Genomic DNA, 13640 nt, shown 5'->3' with positions numbered 1-13640 from the left:
ACGATGGTCCATGAGCAGACACAGGAACAGGCGTGGAAGTACCACGGAATGACACACCTGGGCAGTCTGTCAGTGCAGAAATCCCCAGCTCACCCACGTCAGGCGAGATGGCGCATACACACAGGTATGTGCATCGCTGGGAGTCCACCTAAAGCATTGCTCCAAAAAATGTTGAAGGACTATAGCCCTTATTTTAGACCACTGGATCAGGAACAGCAAGAAACCCTTCCATCTGCAGTCCCACCTGATTAGAGCACCAGTCGGGATGAGCAGCAGTTTGGGACAGGGAAAAAAGGAAAAAGAAGCAACTGCAATTCTTGCTTTTTTATTAGCAAATGGACAGTATCTGGACCTCTAAAGGAAATCAGCCCTTTCCAACATTAACTCAAATGTTGTTGTCAATTACTTGCACTACTTCCACACTTCAGTCTTTGTCTTTCATACAGCCAGGACCTTTGGGTAAACAAAGAGCACACAAACACAAAAAAAAATACAATATATACAGGTTTCCCACCAACTAAATGGACTTAAGATTTTTGGAGATTAGCAACGCTTTGTTCATTTGACTTTGCAAGTAATAGCAAAACATCTCAAATTTTAAAATAAAAAAATACTACAATATTCACAATATAAAACTTAAATACATTTTTTTTTTTTTTTTAAATTAAAGGACTGCTAACAGCTATTGATGTATCACAGCTGTCTCTTTCAACAGAAGCTCTGCTGACGAAGCACTGAGAATTTAAGGTTCACAAAGCGACATTCACATTCTGCACTGCTCCTGGTCAGTTAAGACGCTGCCACATTCACAAGACACTGCCACTGGAAACGCATCCAGGAGTTCAACCCAAATATGCCCCGCTGAGGGGGTACGGCAAGGTCACAGAACAAAGCAAACACCCACGTTCAGTGGGGCTGCCCACTTCTCGAGAGCAGAAACGCAGGTCCACACATCGCCATCACACGCGCGTCTTATCTAGCTGTCTGCTTTCCCAGCTCGAGCTCTTCAGTTCATGGCTGGGCAAACGGAATGGAAATGACTGAGGCACGTGACATTTTCTCTCCTCTTCTATTCCATCCCTGCTAATCTACTCCTGTGTTGTATTAAACAGTCATTGAATAAAGTGTCTGGAGAGAAAAAGCTCCCGAGTCGTCCTCCTCTCTGGTGTAACTCCGCAGAGTGCGATGGAGCTGCACCAACGGGGACTGCCCCACCGTGCTGGGTGTGCAAGCTCTACACAAACAAGGCAGACAAGGGAGCAAGAACCTACAAAGGAGAAATTCTATCCACCCTTACGCAATCTCATCCACTATAAAAAAGATCGTTAAGTGTGCTTGAAAGGCAAGAGAATCAAATTTTGCCTAGAAAAATCTGGATTCTGTGATGGAATCCAGGTTTGGTTATTTCATTTTCACTTCACCATTCAAAGGAAGCAGAAGCTAGGACAAACAACAGCTACAGTATTTATCTCTTTGGTAACTTCTGTAAAAGAGTCTCTAAGCAATGGGTACATCTTACAGTATTCATCATAAAAGCCCGGTAAGATCCTGTAGAAGTTTCATAGATTTTAAAAAAAACTGGGGCATGAACTGAGAAAATAGCTGACCCAAAATTCAACAGGCCCTGTGGGAGGGCGAGAAAGACTGTACAGGAACCGGATCCCTCAGATTCCTGCTCTAGCCACACAACAGTGCCTCAGTGAAAGCAGATCCCAGATATACAAGCTGAATCATTAATCTCTTGGTACGGACAGAAGGTCTGGAGTGCATTTTAGGGTATTTCTTTAAGGCAAAAATGGGTGAATACTGGCTGAGGAGACAGGCAGGCTTAGCAAATAGTTTAGTGGTGGACCAAGTAGCTGCAGTATACTTTCACAGCCAAGTGGCCCCATGGGTCAGTTTAAAGAGGATTTTAGATCCCATCAGTTCTGGTCACACACTACTTTTAAATCTGGCTCAGGTAAGCTGCAGCCTTTCTATGACAGAAAACTACCTGTTGTGTAAAATGCCTTTACTTTTGATTAGTTCCTTATAAATAAAGTTTCACATTCAAAATTAAGTTTCCACAACCAGCTCTCCCCTCATATTGCAAAAAGACTCAGCTGATACAGCAGGGACTGAATAAGCAGCAGAGAATCCAATTGCTTCTTCCAGCTGAAGTCACGTCTCCTCAGAGCAGGCAGTCTTGAGGCAGAACAGCAAGACTTGTATCGTCACGTTTCATATTCTACCTGTTCTTTGTCTTGAGTAACAGCGTAACCTGGTGATCCAGTCAGCATGTAGACCAGCAAAACAATGAACGGAAGTCCTGCATATCTGAAATTTTCAACATGATAAAACAAGAGCACTGAAGAAGGTTTCTCCAAAGTGATCTAATGCTGTCATGAAACATTTTCAGGGTTGAAATCTCAAGCACCTGCCTGAAAACCTAACTACACAAAAGCAAAAAGCCACACTTCAAAAAGCATCCACCACTGAGTCACCCCCACACAGCTGTCACTAAAACAGTTTGCATGAAGCATACTAGAGATGTGCATCTTCCTTAAACTTCTGGAATAACAACCAACTAGCTGCACATAGTCTCCCCAGATGAAAGACTGTCGATAGCTGCTAACTGAAGGATGTGGTAATCTTGAAGTCCACCACAAAAGGATTATGCACTGAAGCCTGCAATGCAATGGGAGAAGAATAAGCTTTCTTCCAAACCAGTGATGGGATCTGCCACAAGTAAATAGTTTCTGAAAATGGATCTCAAATAACCATCAGGCCATGGATCCAATTCCAGAAATTAAAAAAGCAGAAATTAATGAATCGGTAAGAAACCATCTGAAAACAACCATTCCCACCTCGTTTTTGTCTAGTGCAGACCATAGGCTGGTTTATAGAACTCTTCTGCCATTATACTGCTTGCGGCTCTGTAAAGGGTTAAATTCTGATCTTATTCAGTGACTGCATCCCTTCAGCTGAGATAAATGGACTCACAGGCAAAAGGACCACTGGGAAATACACATGCCATGCTGCAACAACAACATGCCTCCAACTAAGAGGACGGCTCGAGGTCAGCTTTCACTTCCTCAGCCTTCTGCTTCTTTTGCTTTCTTGTCACTGCTGCTAAAATTGGTTCAAGGGCACTTGAGACTTTTAGTAGAAAAGATTTTTCTCCTTGCATCAAAACCCAAAAGGTTTAATATTTACTATGACCATGCAAAAGCAGAATCTGAATGTGAACTGGGAGTTAGCGTTATCTGAGTACCATTATCGGGAGAGGTGAGAAAATAAACCAGTCCAGATTTCTTGCTTAAGGGCACACCTCCATTTTGCCAGCAGCTGCAACAAAGAGCATATGAAAGCTGCACAAATACTCATCAGGGAAGAGAAATTACCCTCCTCTAAAATATATTTTTTGGTTGGAGAAAAAGAGATTTGAGAACAGTCTTCTGGCTCCATCAAAAACCACTACTCCCTGTTTTACCTTTAGGAACAAAGAGGCAAGCTGAAATTTTATCTGGAGAACAAACATTAACACATTAGTCTGACCTAACAACTGAATTCTTTTTAAAACCTCATCCCTATTCAACTGTAGTACGACAGAGATTTCATTCATTTGGCATTGTTTTCCTGAAGTGACATAAAAAAAAGCTGCCCCAAATGTCATTTCAGGTGATCATCTTCATCCCCACCTGTGGGGTCTGGGGACAAGGGGAGACACCAAAACCAGCCTGATAATAATACTCAGCCCTTTGGGCTTTTCCTCTTCCAAATGCTTTGCAAAGAAAAAGCCTCATCACTTCCCTGTGAGGTAGGTCAGTATTATTATATTCCCTTAATACAGATATGGAAACCGAGGCAGAGAAGTTACTTTCCTGAAGGCTACACTGCAGGAGTCTGTCTTGGAGATGCAACCAGGAGACAAGACTCCTTAGCTCTCAGAGAGTTTTCCTTTCTCTCCCATATCTCCCCTCCTCCCCATACAAGTCTTAATGGAGAAATGAGCAATGGAGAAAGGGGCTACAGTGCCACAATTCTGACAAATAGCAGGACTCCTAGTACTACTCCACATACTCCAAAAAGGATTATTAAATATACAAGTACCTTAGAATTAATGGCAAAATGACTGCACACATTATAAAGAAGCCAACATACAATACAAACCTATCTTAATAAATAAGTAAAGACATGCAGCTGCAGTTGTGACTGAGTGCTGAGGCACCCTCAGCTCAGTAAGGTCCCAGATGCCAAGGGGTAAGCCCATGTCATTCCTGTGACTCTACTGCCACGCCAACAAGTGCGTGTCTGATAGTGCGACCGTGGAGTTTATAGCCATCCTGAGTCACCAGTGCTATCGTGCCCGGCTGCATTCCCTCGGCTGGTACATGGCAGACTATTTCATGGTCATATGGATCATATTTGCCACCAACAGGGTTCATCTTCTGAAGGCCATGTTTGGCAAATACACTTTGCAGTTTGGCCTCTATAAGAGAGAGGCCTTCACAGATTTTCTTCAGGGTTGGATTGGGATTACTAGGCTCCGCTTCTTCTGAGGCACTCTCAGCAGTCTTCTCCAAGATATCCGCTACCTCCACAAGGTCCCTGCAGAAACTCTGGATCCCTACAGGCACAAAGAGCAAGAAGTAAATGAAGGGCAGTTTACAGAACATACAGAGCTACAGCACCAATGACAGGTACAAAGTCACAGCAGTTTGAAAGCACTTTTAAAGCTGCTAATTGATTTGAACCATAACTTTAGTGAGAGCAGACAGCGCCTTCTGTACTCTGTAGCCAAAACTTTACCGTTACATGGGTAGTACTCTAAAGACTCCCCAAATCAAGGTATATGCAGGAAAGGTACATTTATACACTTCAACATATATATATGTATAGTATACCTGACAAAGCAGAGCATTAGTATTTCACTCCAAAAAGTTCTTGAAACCAAGACTTGCCATTTAAGACATTGTTCTACACCCTCTCATATAGTCTCACAGAAATGTTTTGCCAAGCAATTCACACAAATGCCCATGCACACGGGGAACACACACACTGGGGGGAAGTAAAAATAATACATGACCATTCAAAAGTACATCCACAGTTTTATTCATAAGTTAAAACCACTGTGGAAAGACTGGACAAAATGGTCCTTGGGTTGGTCATGAAAAGTCATACTGTCTTTTTCATTCGAAAAATAGGTTTAGACTGTATACATTTCCAGAAGTGGTATATTACACAGTGCAGAAATTTCAGGAAAACCAGCCTCCCTCAGTCATATAGATGCTGTAACTAACTTACTGGAAAGACATATTAGAAAACGGAGAAACAATAGTTAGGTGCTCTCTGTAGTTGTACATACATGTTTAAACATGCATAGAACAAAGAAGCATGAAGGAGAAGCAACAAAGGAGCAGACAAAAGCAGACTGACTACCAACCATTTCACAGAATCACAGAATCATTTAGGTTGGAAAAGGCCTTTAAGATCATTGAGTCCAACCGTTAACCTAACACTGCCAAATCCACCACTAAACCATGTCCCTAAGGCCACAGCTACACCTCTCGAATACCTCCAGGGATGGTGACTCAATCACTTCTCTGGGCAGCCTGTTCCAATGCTTGACAATCCTTCTAGTAAAGAAGGTTTTCCTAATATCCAATCTAAAACTCCCCTGGCACCATCTGAGGCCATTTCCTTTCGTCCTATCACTTGTTACCTGGGAAAAGAGACCAACACCCACTTTGCTACAGCCTCCTTTCAGGTCTTCCTCTCGCACCTGTGTCTGTTCTAATGCTCTACAGACCCTAATGCCTCACTCCATGAGCAACTTCTAATACGGAACCTAATTTTTCTTCAAATCTGAAGCATATTACATATAAAATTCAAAGACTTCAAAAAAACCCTCTCAAAACCAATGAATGGTGCTGATTATCTCAGAACTCAGCCATTTTATAGCACAATAGGTAGAACGGTAAGAAAAATACAGCAGTTCTAATTTCAAAGCTCCTAGAATTAACTAACAAAAAACCTTCCAAGATTCACGCATTGTAGAGAATAAGAGTTTTGCATTCTCAGAGACGGTGATGACAGACTGCAGCGATTAAACAGCAGTTTCTTCCCACCTTCACCTCTTTCTGTTGCTTAAGATACAAATTCAGTTTGCTTCACTGATGCTAAAATATTTTTTATACAAGTTTTAAAGAACATCTGATATAGGAATTGACCACCTTTGTCCCAGGCAGGATCTATCTCCTAAAACCTAGAGCAGAAGAGGCTGTTAATATAGTACAGTAGCTCACAACCTGATGACACAACTAAGAGTATGAAATACACCCTGCCAGAGCCAGTCCCTAGCACACAGAGCAGTCTGTAATTTCAACCAAATCCACAGAACTACACCAACTGCACTGGGCCTATTTTATTAAAAAAAAATCATTACAAAACAGTCACTGAAGTAACCCTGATAGGACACAGCTGGACATACAGAAAAAAATAGCGAGTAAGCCCAGACACCACGAGTCTGGACCAGACATCATGCCTGATTTTACAATGAACGAGGGCAGCACAGGGGAAGAAAAAAGCATTGACCAGCATTTTATGCTCAGGCAGGCAGGCCACCGCAGTAAACACAGCTCTGCCTCACTTTGCTTACCAAAGAGCTTGGCGTCTTCCACAAACTTCTGTGTTCTCCTCCGGACATTCTCAGAATCTGCCAAGGCTTTCCGGTATCGCTCCTGTAACCACAACAGCAAGGGGAGACATCAATCATGTCCTGACAGTTAGCAGTCCCTTAGAAACACTTTAAAAAGGGTCTACTTCATGTCAGAAGGTTGTGCTGGGCTTCTGTGTTTTCATTACACACAAACCTAAGTCTGTCTCCTACTGATTAATCAGCACAACTGTAAGTCCCTCAAAAGACCCAAGTGAAGCCAGAAACATTCAGGGCGCAGCTCAACTGAACACAGCATTGTCAGGCTGCTGCTTTTTGCATGAGTCACTGTGCCTATTGAGGCACTCCTTTCTCTGGCAGGCAAGTTGGTGGTCTCAGCAACAGATCTGCAACTGGCTGATTTATTGCTTGGCATGGCAGTACCCTCATGGTGACTATCTCCAGAATTGCCTGCCCAGTGCTGCGGTATTTAATCCTTTCCTTAGTCACATCTGTTCTTCAAAGTCCCTATAACATGATCGCTACCATTTCCACCACACCGCCGTCACTAAAGAGGACTTGCCTTCTCAGACAATCTGGATCCCATGCAACACAATATGTGATGCTAATTGGGAAGAAGCTACTGCCATTCCCTCTGTACAATCCTGAGAGAACTGACCAGACCATTTCCAACATACACTTTTGCCTGCGGGGATCATACTATCGGTATCTTGCTCCTAGGTACGACTGACAGATGGTGTTTCTGGGGAAGGCAGACCGTACTTCCACAGTGCACCCTCTCACACTTGGAGCACAGCTGCTTTGAAGGCTGCCATAGCAGAGGAGCATTGTGTGCATGTTACAGGGCTTACAGAAAAATCTAGGGCTGAACAACAGACCAAGTCAAGGGGACTGAACAAAAGACATCATGATGCCATCAGCATCATACTCACAGTTAAATCCTGCACTTGTTCTTCCAATTTGATGGCTTTATGCTGTAAGGCACAGTCAGAAAGGGGATGCTTGGGCTCATCACGGGGATCTTCTGGGCCACACTCATCTCCTGTACTTCTCTGCTGAGCTGCAGTGCTGAAAACACAGGGGGACCTCCTGAAATACAAACTAGTGACAAAGAAGGAAAGTTAAGTAACAACAGGGTCAACAAGTATTCTAGTTTAGTGTCATTACAAAGCAGGCTCTATTAAAAAAGGTATATAGGATTACTAGATAAGATTTTAGCTCTTTTCAGAAAACACGAACAACTAGAAGAGAAACATAGAGACACAGATGTTTTGAAAAATTCTTTTATTTTAGACTCACATCACTACAGAGGCTGTACACCACTTCTTTGACATACCTCGAAGCGAGTCAGGTTTTTACAGGAAAACAAGTTGCCAGTTGCATTTTTGCTGACCTCCCAGTACAGGTGGTCAATACCCAATGACAAACTTCAGAAACATTTTACAAGGTAGTCTTGAAAAGGAGGCAGGTAGTATAAAGCTGTTTTTACAGTTATTTAAAAAAATCCCAATGTTCTGAGCAAAATTCGGTAAGATCTCCAAATCCATGTCACTTAAGATAGGCAGGCAGAGCCTAGCCTGCTACTTAAGATGGTACAGTGACTGCAAGAGGGCAAGCCACACCAGTGGAACGGCTGTGGATTTCTGCGGAGCAATTCAACAAGCAAGGAAAGACCATACACATCTAAAACTGCTGGCTAATGCAGGATCCAGTTCTCAGATGCTCTGACCTGTTTGGTCTCCTGGGTGCAAACACATAGTATTTGGTATATTCAGTTTTCTTCCTATTGAGTGAAAAGTACAGTTTGAACCTTTTGCCAAACAGTTCTTCTCACAAAGTAGCACTCACTAGACTGTACCCCCCAGCTTTCATGTTCACTGCACAAAGAACAGTTAAGAAACCAAAGAGAACTATCAGAGACATGACCAAGTTGTGTGCAGCCCAAATATTCTGAGGCCTTCCCCCAGGACCTTTAGAGCACCCTTAGTTGTGTTTGTAAAAGGGACTGAATGTGCCGACTGAAAATTGTCCCTAATATTCTCCAACAGTTCTAAGCACTTCAACCGTTTTTATCTCTACTGGCAATGAAAGAGTCCCAAAGGCAAAAAACAAAACAAAACAAGCCCAAGCCTCAAGTGCTGAAGCCTACCTTATTTCCAACAACTTTGTCATCTCAAATACGCTTTTCAACTAAAAATCACACTTGTCAGTGGTTCGCGTTGGTATAGCAGGTGAAGCTCACCTGGGAGACTGACTCCATAACTTGCTGATGAAATGATGAAACGTTGAAACAACCAAAGAGTCAGATAATTGGACTGAGCTCTATAAACACTGCCTAGGTGCTTAGCAGCCTATTCTATACTGTAACAACCTCACAGGTTTCCCCAAAACTAGATAATAGAAGTCTGGCTGAAAACCGTTTGGCCAGAAGATGATCAAAAACAGCACGCTAGACACTTTCTAAAATAGAGAAAATATTTTTCACTTCATTCTGTCTTTTCCAGAAAGCCATTCAACTGCAGTAACAATGCTGTCACTCCAAGAGCAAAACCAAAGAGTTTTCACTCCCCCTCCTACACACTTGTTTTTACAAACTGACCTAGACAGAACCCATGCCTGCCATCATGAGGCCAAAGCCTCAGCCCACCTCCCTCTCATGCCTTACATCAGGAACAGAGTCTGCAGAAGAAAGTTCAACTTACTTCCAAACCAGCTCCATCCAGGAAACATTTTTGTATATGCTTACCAAGGAAGGCTGTCTCCTTTTTTGGGAACACTCAGGCTCTTCCTCTAAGCAGGGCTTTCAACATCCCCTTTAATAGGGGGGTTTTGCATATACTAAGTGCACGTCTACTGAGTGAAATGCAGCATGGCACAGAAATCACTGCACTGGCATCGACTCAAACTTCTGTGTTTATACAGCACAATTCAACACTGCACAGAGATGCTAATTTAGGCCCCAGAATCGATATAGCTGAGTTCATGTTACCAGGCCTGCACCATTAACCTTTCTTACTTCTCAGCAAGGTTATATTGCTCAGATACAATGTCGCAGAAGTGCACAGCTTTTGTTTATGGGTCTATCAAATCAGTCACGAGACCTAAGAGTTGTTCAGCAATCCAGCTAAACCGAGCTTACAGTGGCAACTGGACAGAACAGGTTTGCTCCCCTTATTCCAGTACTGGAGCTGTGCAGAATGACAGTTCAGGGAGTTAAACCAGCTGAAAACTAACCCTACAAAACAAAAAGACTTTTCTGTCTGTGCCCCTGAATAGGTTTGCTGACAGATCAGATGAGTGCAAGAGACAGTACAAAAGAGAAGACAAACATGTGAAGGCTGGTGAGATGTGGGAGGCAGAATATGGGGAAGGGGTGACCCCTCTGGGTGTCAGCCAGGGCTCAGACTGGCTCTGCTTTATGACCAAAGCACAGTTTAAGAGATTTATATCTGCCCAAATACCACAAAGCATCTCCTACCACTCCCTGCTTAGCAGCCCAGATATTCCCTCATTTTATCTTTAACACAAGGTTGCTAAACGTCTCACAACACTGATGACAAACCATTTTCCCACCTGGAGACAATTGCATATGCAATTTTTTTATTAAGTGGGTACTTAAAACATGACCTGTATGTCAAACCACTTTTCAACACATTACATGCCAAATACAAATCTGAAAATGCTTCCACTATGTACACTTGCTCTAGAATAGGACATTCCTCACACTAATCCTTAAAGAACCAGGCGAGGGTCTGTCAGCAGGCTCTTTTCAGAAAGCTGCCCAGCCACTGCAGTTCTGGGTGCCAGGAATGCCAACATGGAAGAAAACCCCATATTTTATCTCTGGCTAGAGAGAGGTCTGTTTGGGGCACAAGACCCGATCTTGAATGATTTTTAAGACGCTTGTCACATTCATTTCGCTGACTGGTTAACACAGCACTTTTTCAAAGTTACAGAAAGTAGACTAAACCAGAGGTGAGGACAGAGAAGGACCCTCTCCACCAAGCCTTCAAAATCAATCTGTGAAGCTTTAAAAAACTGCAAATCTTTCTTTGTAAATAAAAGGTGTGTCCATGGTAAGCACCAGATAAAAGCGTTGTCCTTTAACATCCTGTATTTCATTTAAAGAGCTGCAGGTATGGAAATTAGCCATACTACAGATGAAACAAAGAACCTGAAATGCAGCTAAGAAAGCAGCCTTGCTAGGCACCTCACAGGTTAGATTCCTGTGTCGTAAGAAAAGCTACACAAATGAGTTAACTCTTTTGCATGCAAGAAGCAAAGGTTAGTAAGTCATTTCCCTCTGCAAGTGATTTACACTACACGACTGGGTGTGTTTCAATGTGTAGGAGGAGAGGAGCACGAACCAGCTGGTGTGTCAGCTACAGGACCTGCCTACGTGAAGCAGAGAGCTGCCTGCATGGACTCCTTCCTTCAGCTTGTGAAACCAAGTCCCAGAACACTCCCCCATGCAGTGACATGCCCTGAGTATCTCATGCTGTTCGGACGAGCCTGCCTTAAAAGTTGTAGGCAATAAACAAGAACCACAGACTGACCCCAAAGGGAATTCTTAAGAACTATTAGAACTATTATGCAGAACTGAAAATACTGCTCAATTTACTTCTTCCTTCAGGATGAAAGAAATACTCCACTAAAAAGGGCAAGTGCTATTTACAGCCTGTCCACTGCACTGTGTTCCATCTTCTAACCACAGTCTTGATCACTGCTGCCCTAAAAATAGTCAGAAATCCCACTAGAGGATGTTGACACATCCTGAAGTGACAGACACATGCAAGTCCCAGTGCATGTGAAGGGATTATACAAGTATGCTGGTGATACTGAAGGATTTACAAACTGATGTCACAGAAAGCCAAGTAGATAGATGTCGCAGTGAAGTTGATTGTAGCCATATGGTTTAAGCCAATTGTCTTTAACGATCGAAATTTAAATGATGTAAGCAGGTCTCTGTGGTCAGAACAATAGCATCACCTCTTTCTGTAGCACAGGTAGGATACCCAAACATCACAAACCGAGTCTGTCACGTTCCCTCTGAACATGAGGGTCCTACCCCATCTCTCCTTGAACATTCCCTCCTCCTCCCAAATCAGCGTGACAAAGCATGGAAGTGCTGAGACACACTGAAACACCTGCATTGGTGTTTCAGCTCTGACAAGCATGCTTTGGAAGGAAATCTCCTAATTACCCCCAATTACTGCGCTCTGTTTCGTCACTGTGTGATACCAGATACTCCTCTTCAGTGAAATTGGAGAGCAAGCTTGTGCAGTGCACCTCGACACAGCAGTAGGCTCCCAGACTACAGCGAGTCCAGGGTGAGAAGTCCCCGAGATGCATACAGCATGGGGGTCTGGGCCCCACCACCCAGCGCTCTGCTGTTCAGAGCTGCTCCTGGTGGCTGAGACACAGGCAGGGCCACGGAGGACTTGGGTACAAAGAGGAGCTTCACACTGATGGCAGGTTCTGGAGGTTCTCCGTGAAAGATGCCTGCTCAACTCCCATCGAAGTCACCTATTTCAAACTTGGTGCCCATTTCAAGAGGGGCAAAGCAGTTTTCACACATATAAGCACATGGAGAAGAGGAAGGACTTTCAGACATGCATCTTTGTATTTAGTCCTAAACACAGTTCCTTCTATTATGTGCTGCAGAATTATTTTACTGCATTTAAGTGGTCTTTTGGGTTCTTCTTTTTCCAGAGAAAAAGCTCTAGGATAAACTAACGTGTGTTTTGACTTTTCTTTTCACGTGCCCACATTTCACTCAAACAACCAAAGCACCTGTTACAGATTTCCCTTTTATAAGCCATGTTCCACAATGTCCCAAAATATGATGGGACACTGTTTTTCTGTCTAAATATTGACACAATTAAATGGACCGTCTTCCCTTGACCATCCAAAATGTGCTGGAGGTACAGGTGCTGCATCTCTACCAAAAATAAGACCCAATTGGCGTATTAAAAGTATAGTTCATGAATAAACGGTTCAAGAAAAGACGCAGAAATCACCCACGGATACACGTAATGGCAGAAAACCATTACCTCACAACGTGACTTACTGACCACAGAAACGCTGCTCCCTAAAAATTAAAATGAACGTTCTCTCAAAATGTCGCTTTTCCAGGAAAGAGCCTGCCTATGAAAGGCCTTATTTTTGTTCCAGGCCTCCTGAGGAACTAAGGCCCGGCAGCGCGCCCCTCACGAGAGGCAGAAGAGAGGGCTCAGAGGGGTGCGGGCCCCGCGGCAGCGAGGAGGCCGCGGCGGGCCCGGGCGCTGCCACGTCCCGCAGCGCGCCCGCCGCAGGGGGGGCGGGGGGGGACGCGGCCCCCGCCCCCCGCGCCCCCACCGCCACACGTACCTGCCGCGTCGCGCCGCGCCGCCGAGGGAGGAGACGGCCCCGAAGCGCCGCAAGGAGCGGGCGGCCATCGCCCCACAGACAGACAGACCGACGGACGGACGGACGGAGGGGAAGGACGCGCCGGCGCCGCCCGCCAACTACAGCTCCCAGAAGGCCCTGCGCGAACTACGAGTCCCGGCGGGCTGCGCGGGCGGGCCCGGCCATGGCGGGAGCGCGGGCCGCAGCGCCTGCCCCTGCCCCTCCGGGAGTCACCGCTTGTGCCATGAAGACGGTGGGAGGGCAGCCGGCTGACCTCAGGTGGGAGCGAGTGTTTCTTACCTCGTGGTGAATAAACATTAAAAAACCCCAGCCGCATGCTCTAGCGTGCCTTTTAACTGAGGACTACTGTTCGGGCCTACAGGGAAAACGCGGAGGGTCTGTCAGGGAGTGTGGGGATAGGACGAGGGGTAACGGTTTTAAGCTGAAAGAGGGCAGATTTAGATTAGATATTAGGAAGAAATTGTTCCCTGTGCGGGGGGTGAGGCGCTGGCCCAGGGTGCCCAGAGCAGCTGTGGCTGCCCCCTCCCTGGAAGGGTTCAAGGCCAGGTTGGACGGGGCTGGGAGCCCCCTGGGC

The 13640-nt window shown here is 44.7% G+C and overlaps 1 protein-coding gene across 1 annotated transcript; it reads right to left on the bottom strand.

The window, feature by feature from the left end:
- Positions 1-309: 309 nt before the first annotated feature.
- GRPEL2 (GrpE like 2, mitochondrial) lies at positions 310-13381 on the bottom strand. Its single transcript, XM_033005409.2, has 4 exons — positions 13028-13381; positions 7591-7759; positions 6641-6722; positions 310-4609 (listed from the first exon to the last, which is right to left on the bottom strand). The coding sequence occupies exons 1-4, from the start codon at positions 13093-13095 to the stop codon at positions 4254-4256; spliced, it is 675 nt and encodes a 224-aa protein (XP_032861300.2). The 5' UTR covers positions 13096-13381; the 3' UTR covers positions 310-4253.
- Positions 13382-13640: the final 259 nt, after the last annotated feature.

Source organism: Tyto alba, unplaced genomic scaffold (genome assembly GCF_018691265.1).
Source record: "Tyto alba isolate M040663 unplaced genomic scaffold, T.alba_DEE_v4.0 Super-Scaffold_17, whole genome shotgun sequence".
NCBI classification, from domain to species: Eukaryota; Metazoa; Chordata; class Aves; order Strigiformes; family Tytonidae; genus Tyto; species Tyto alba.
The sequence above is the reverse complement of the archived record's forward strand: the minus strand, read 5'-3'. Positions and strand labels throughout refer to the sequence as shown.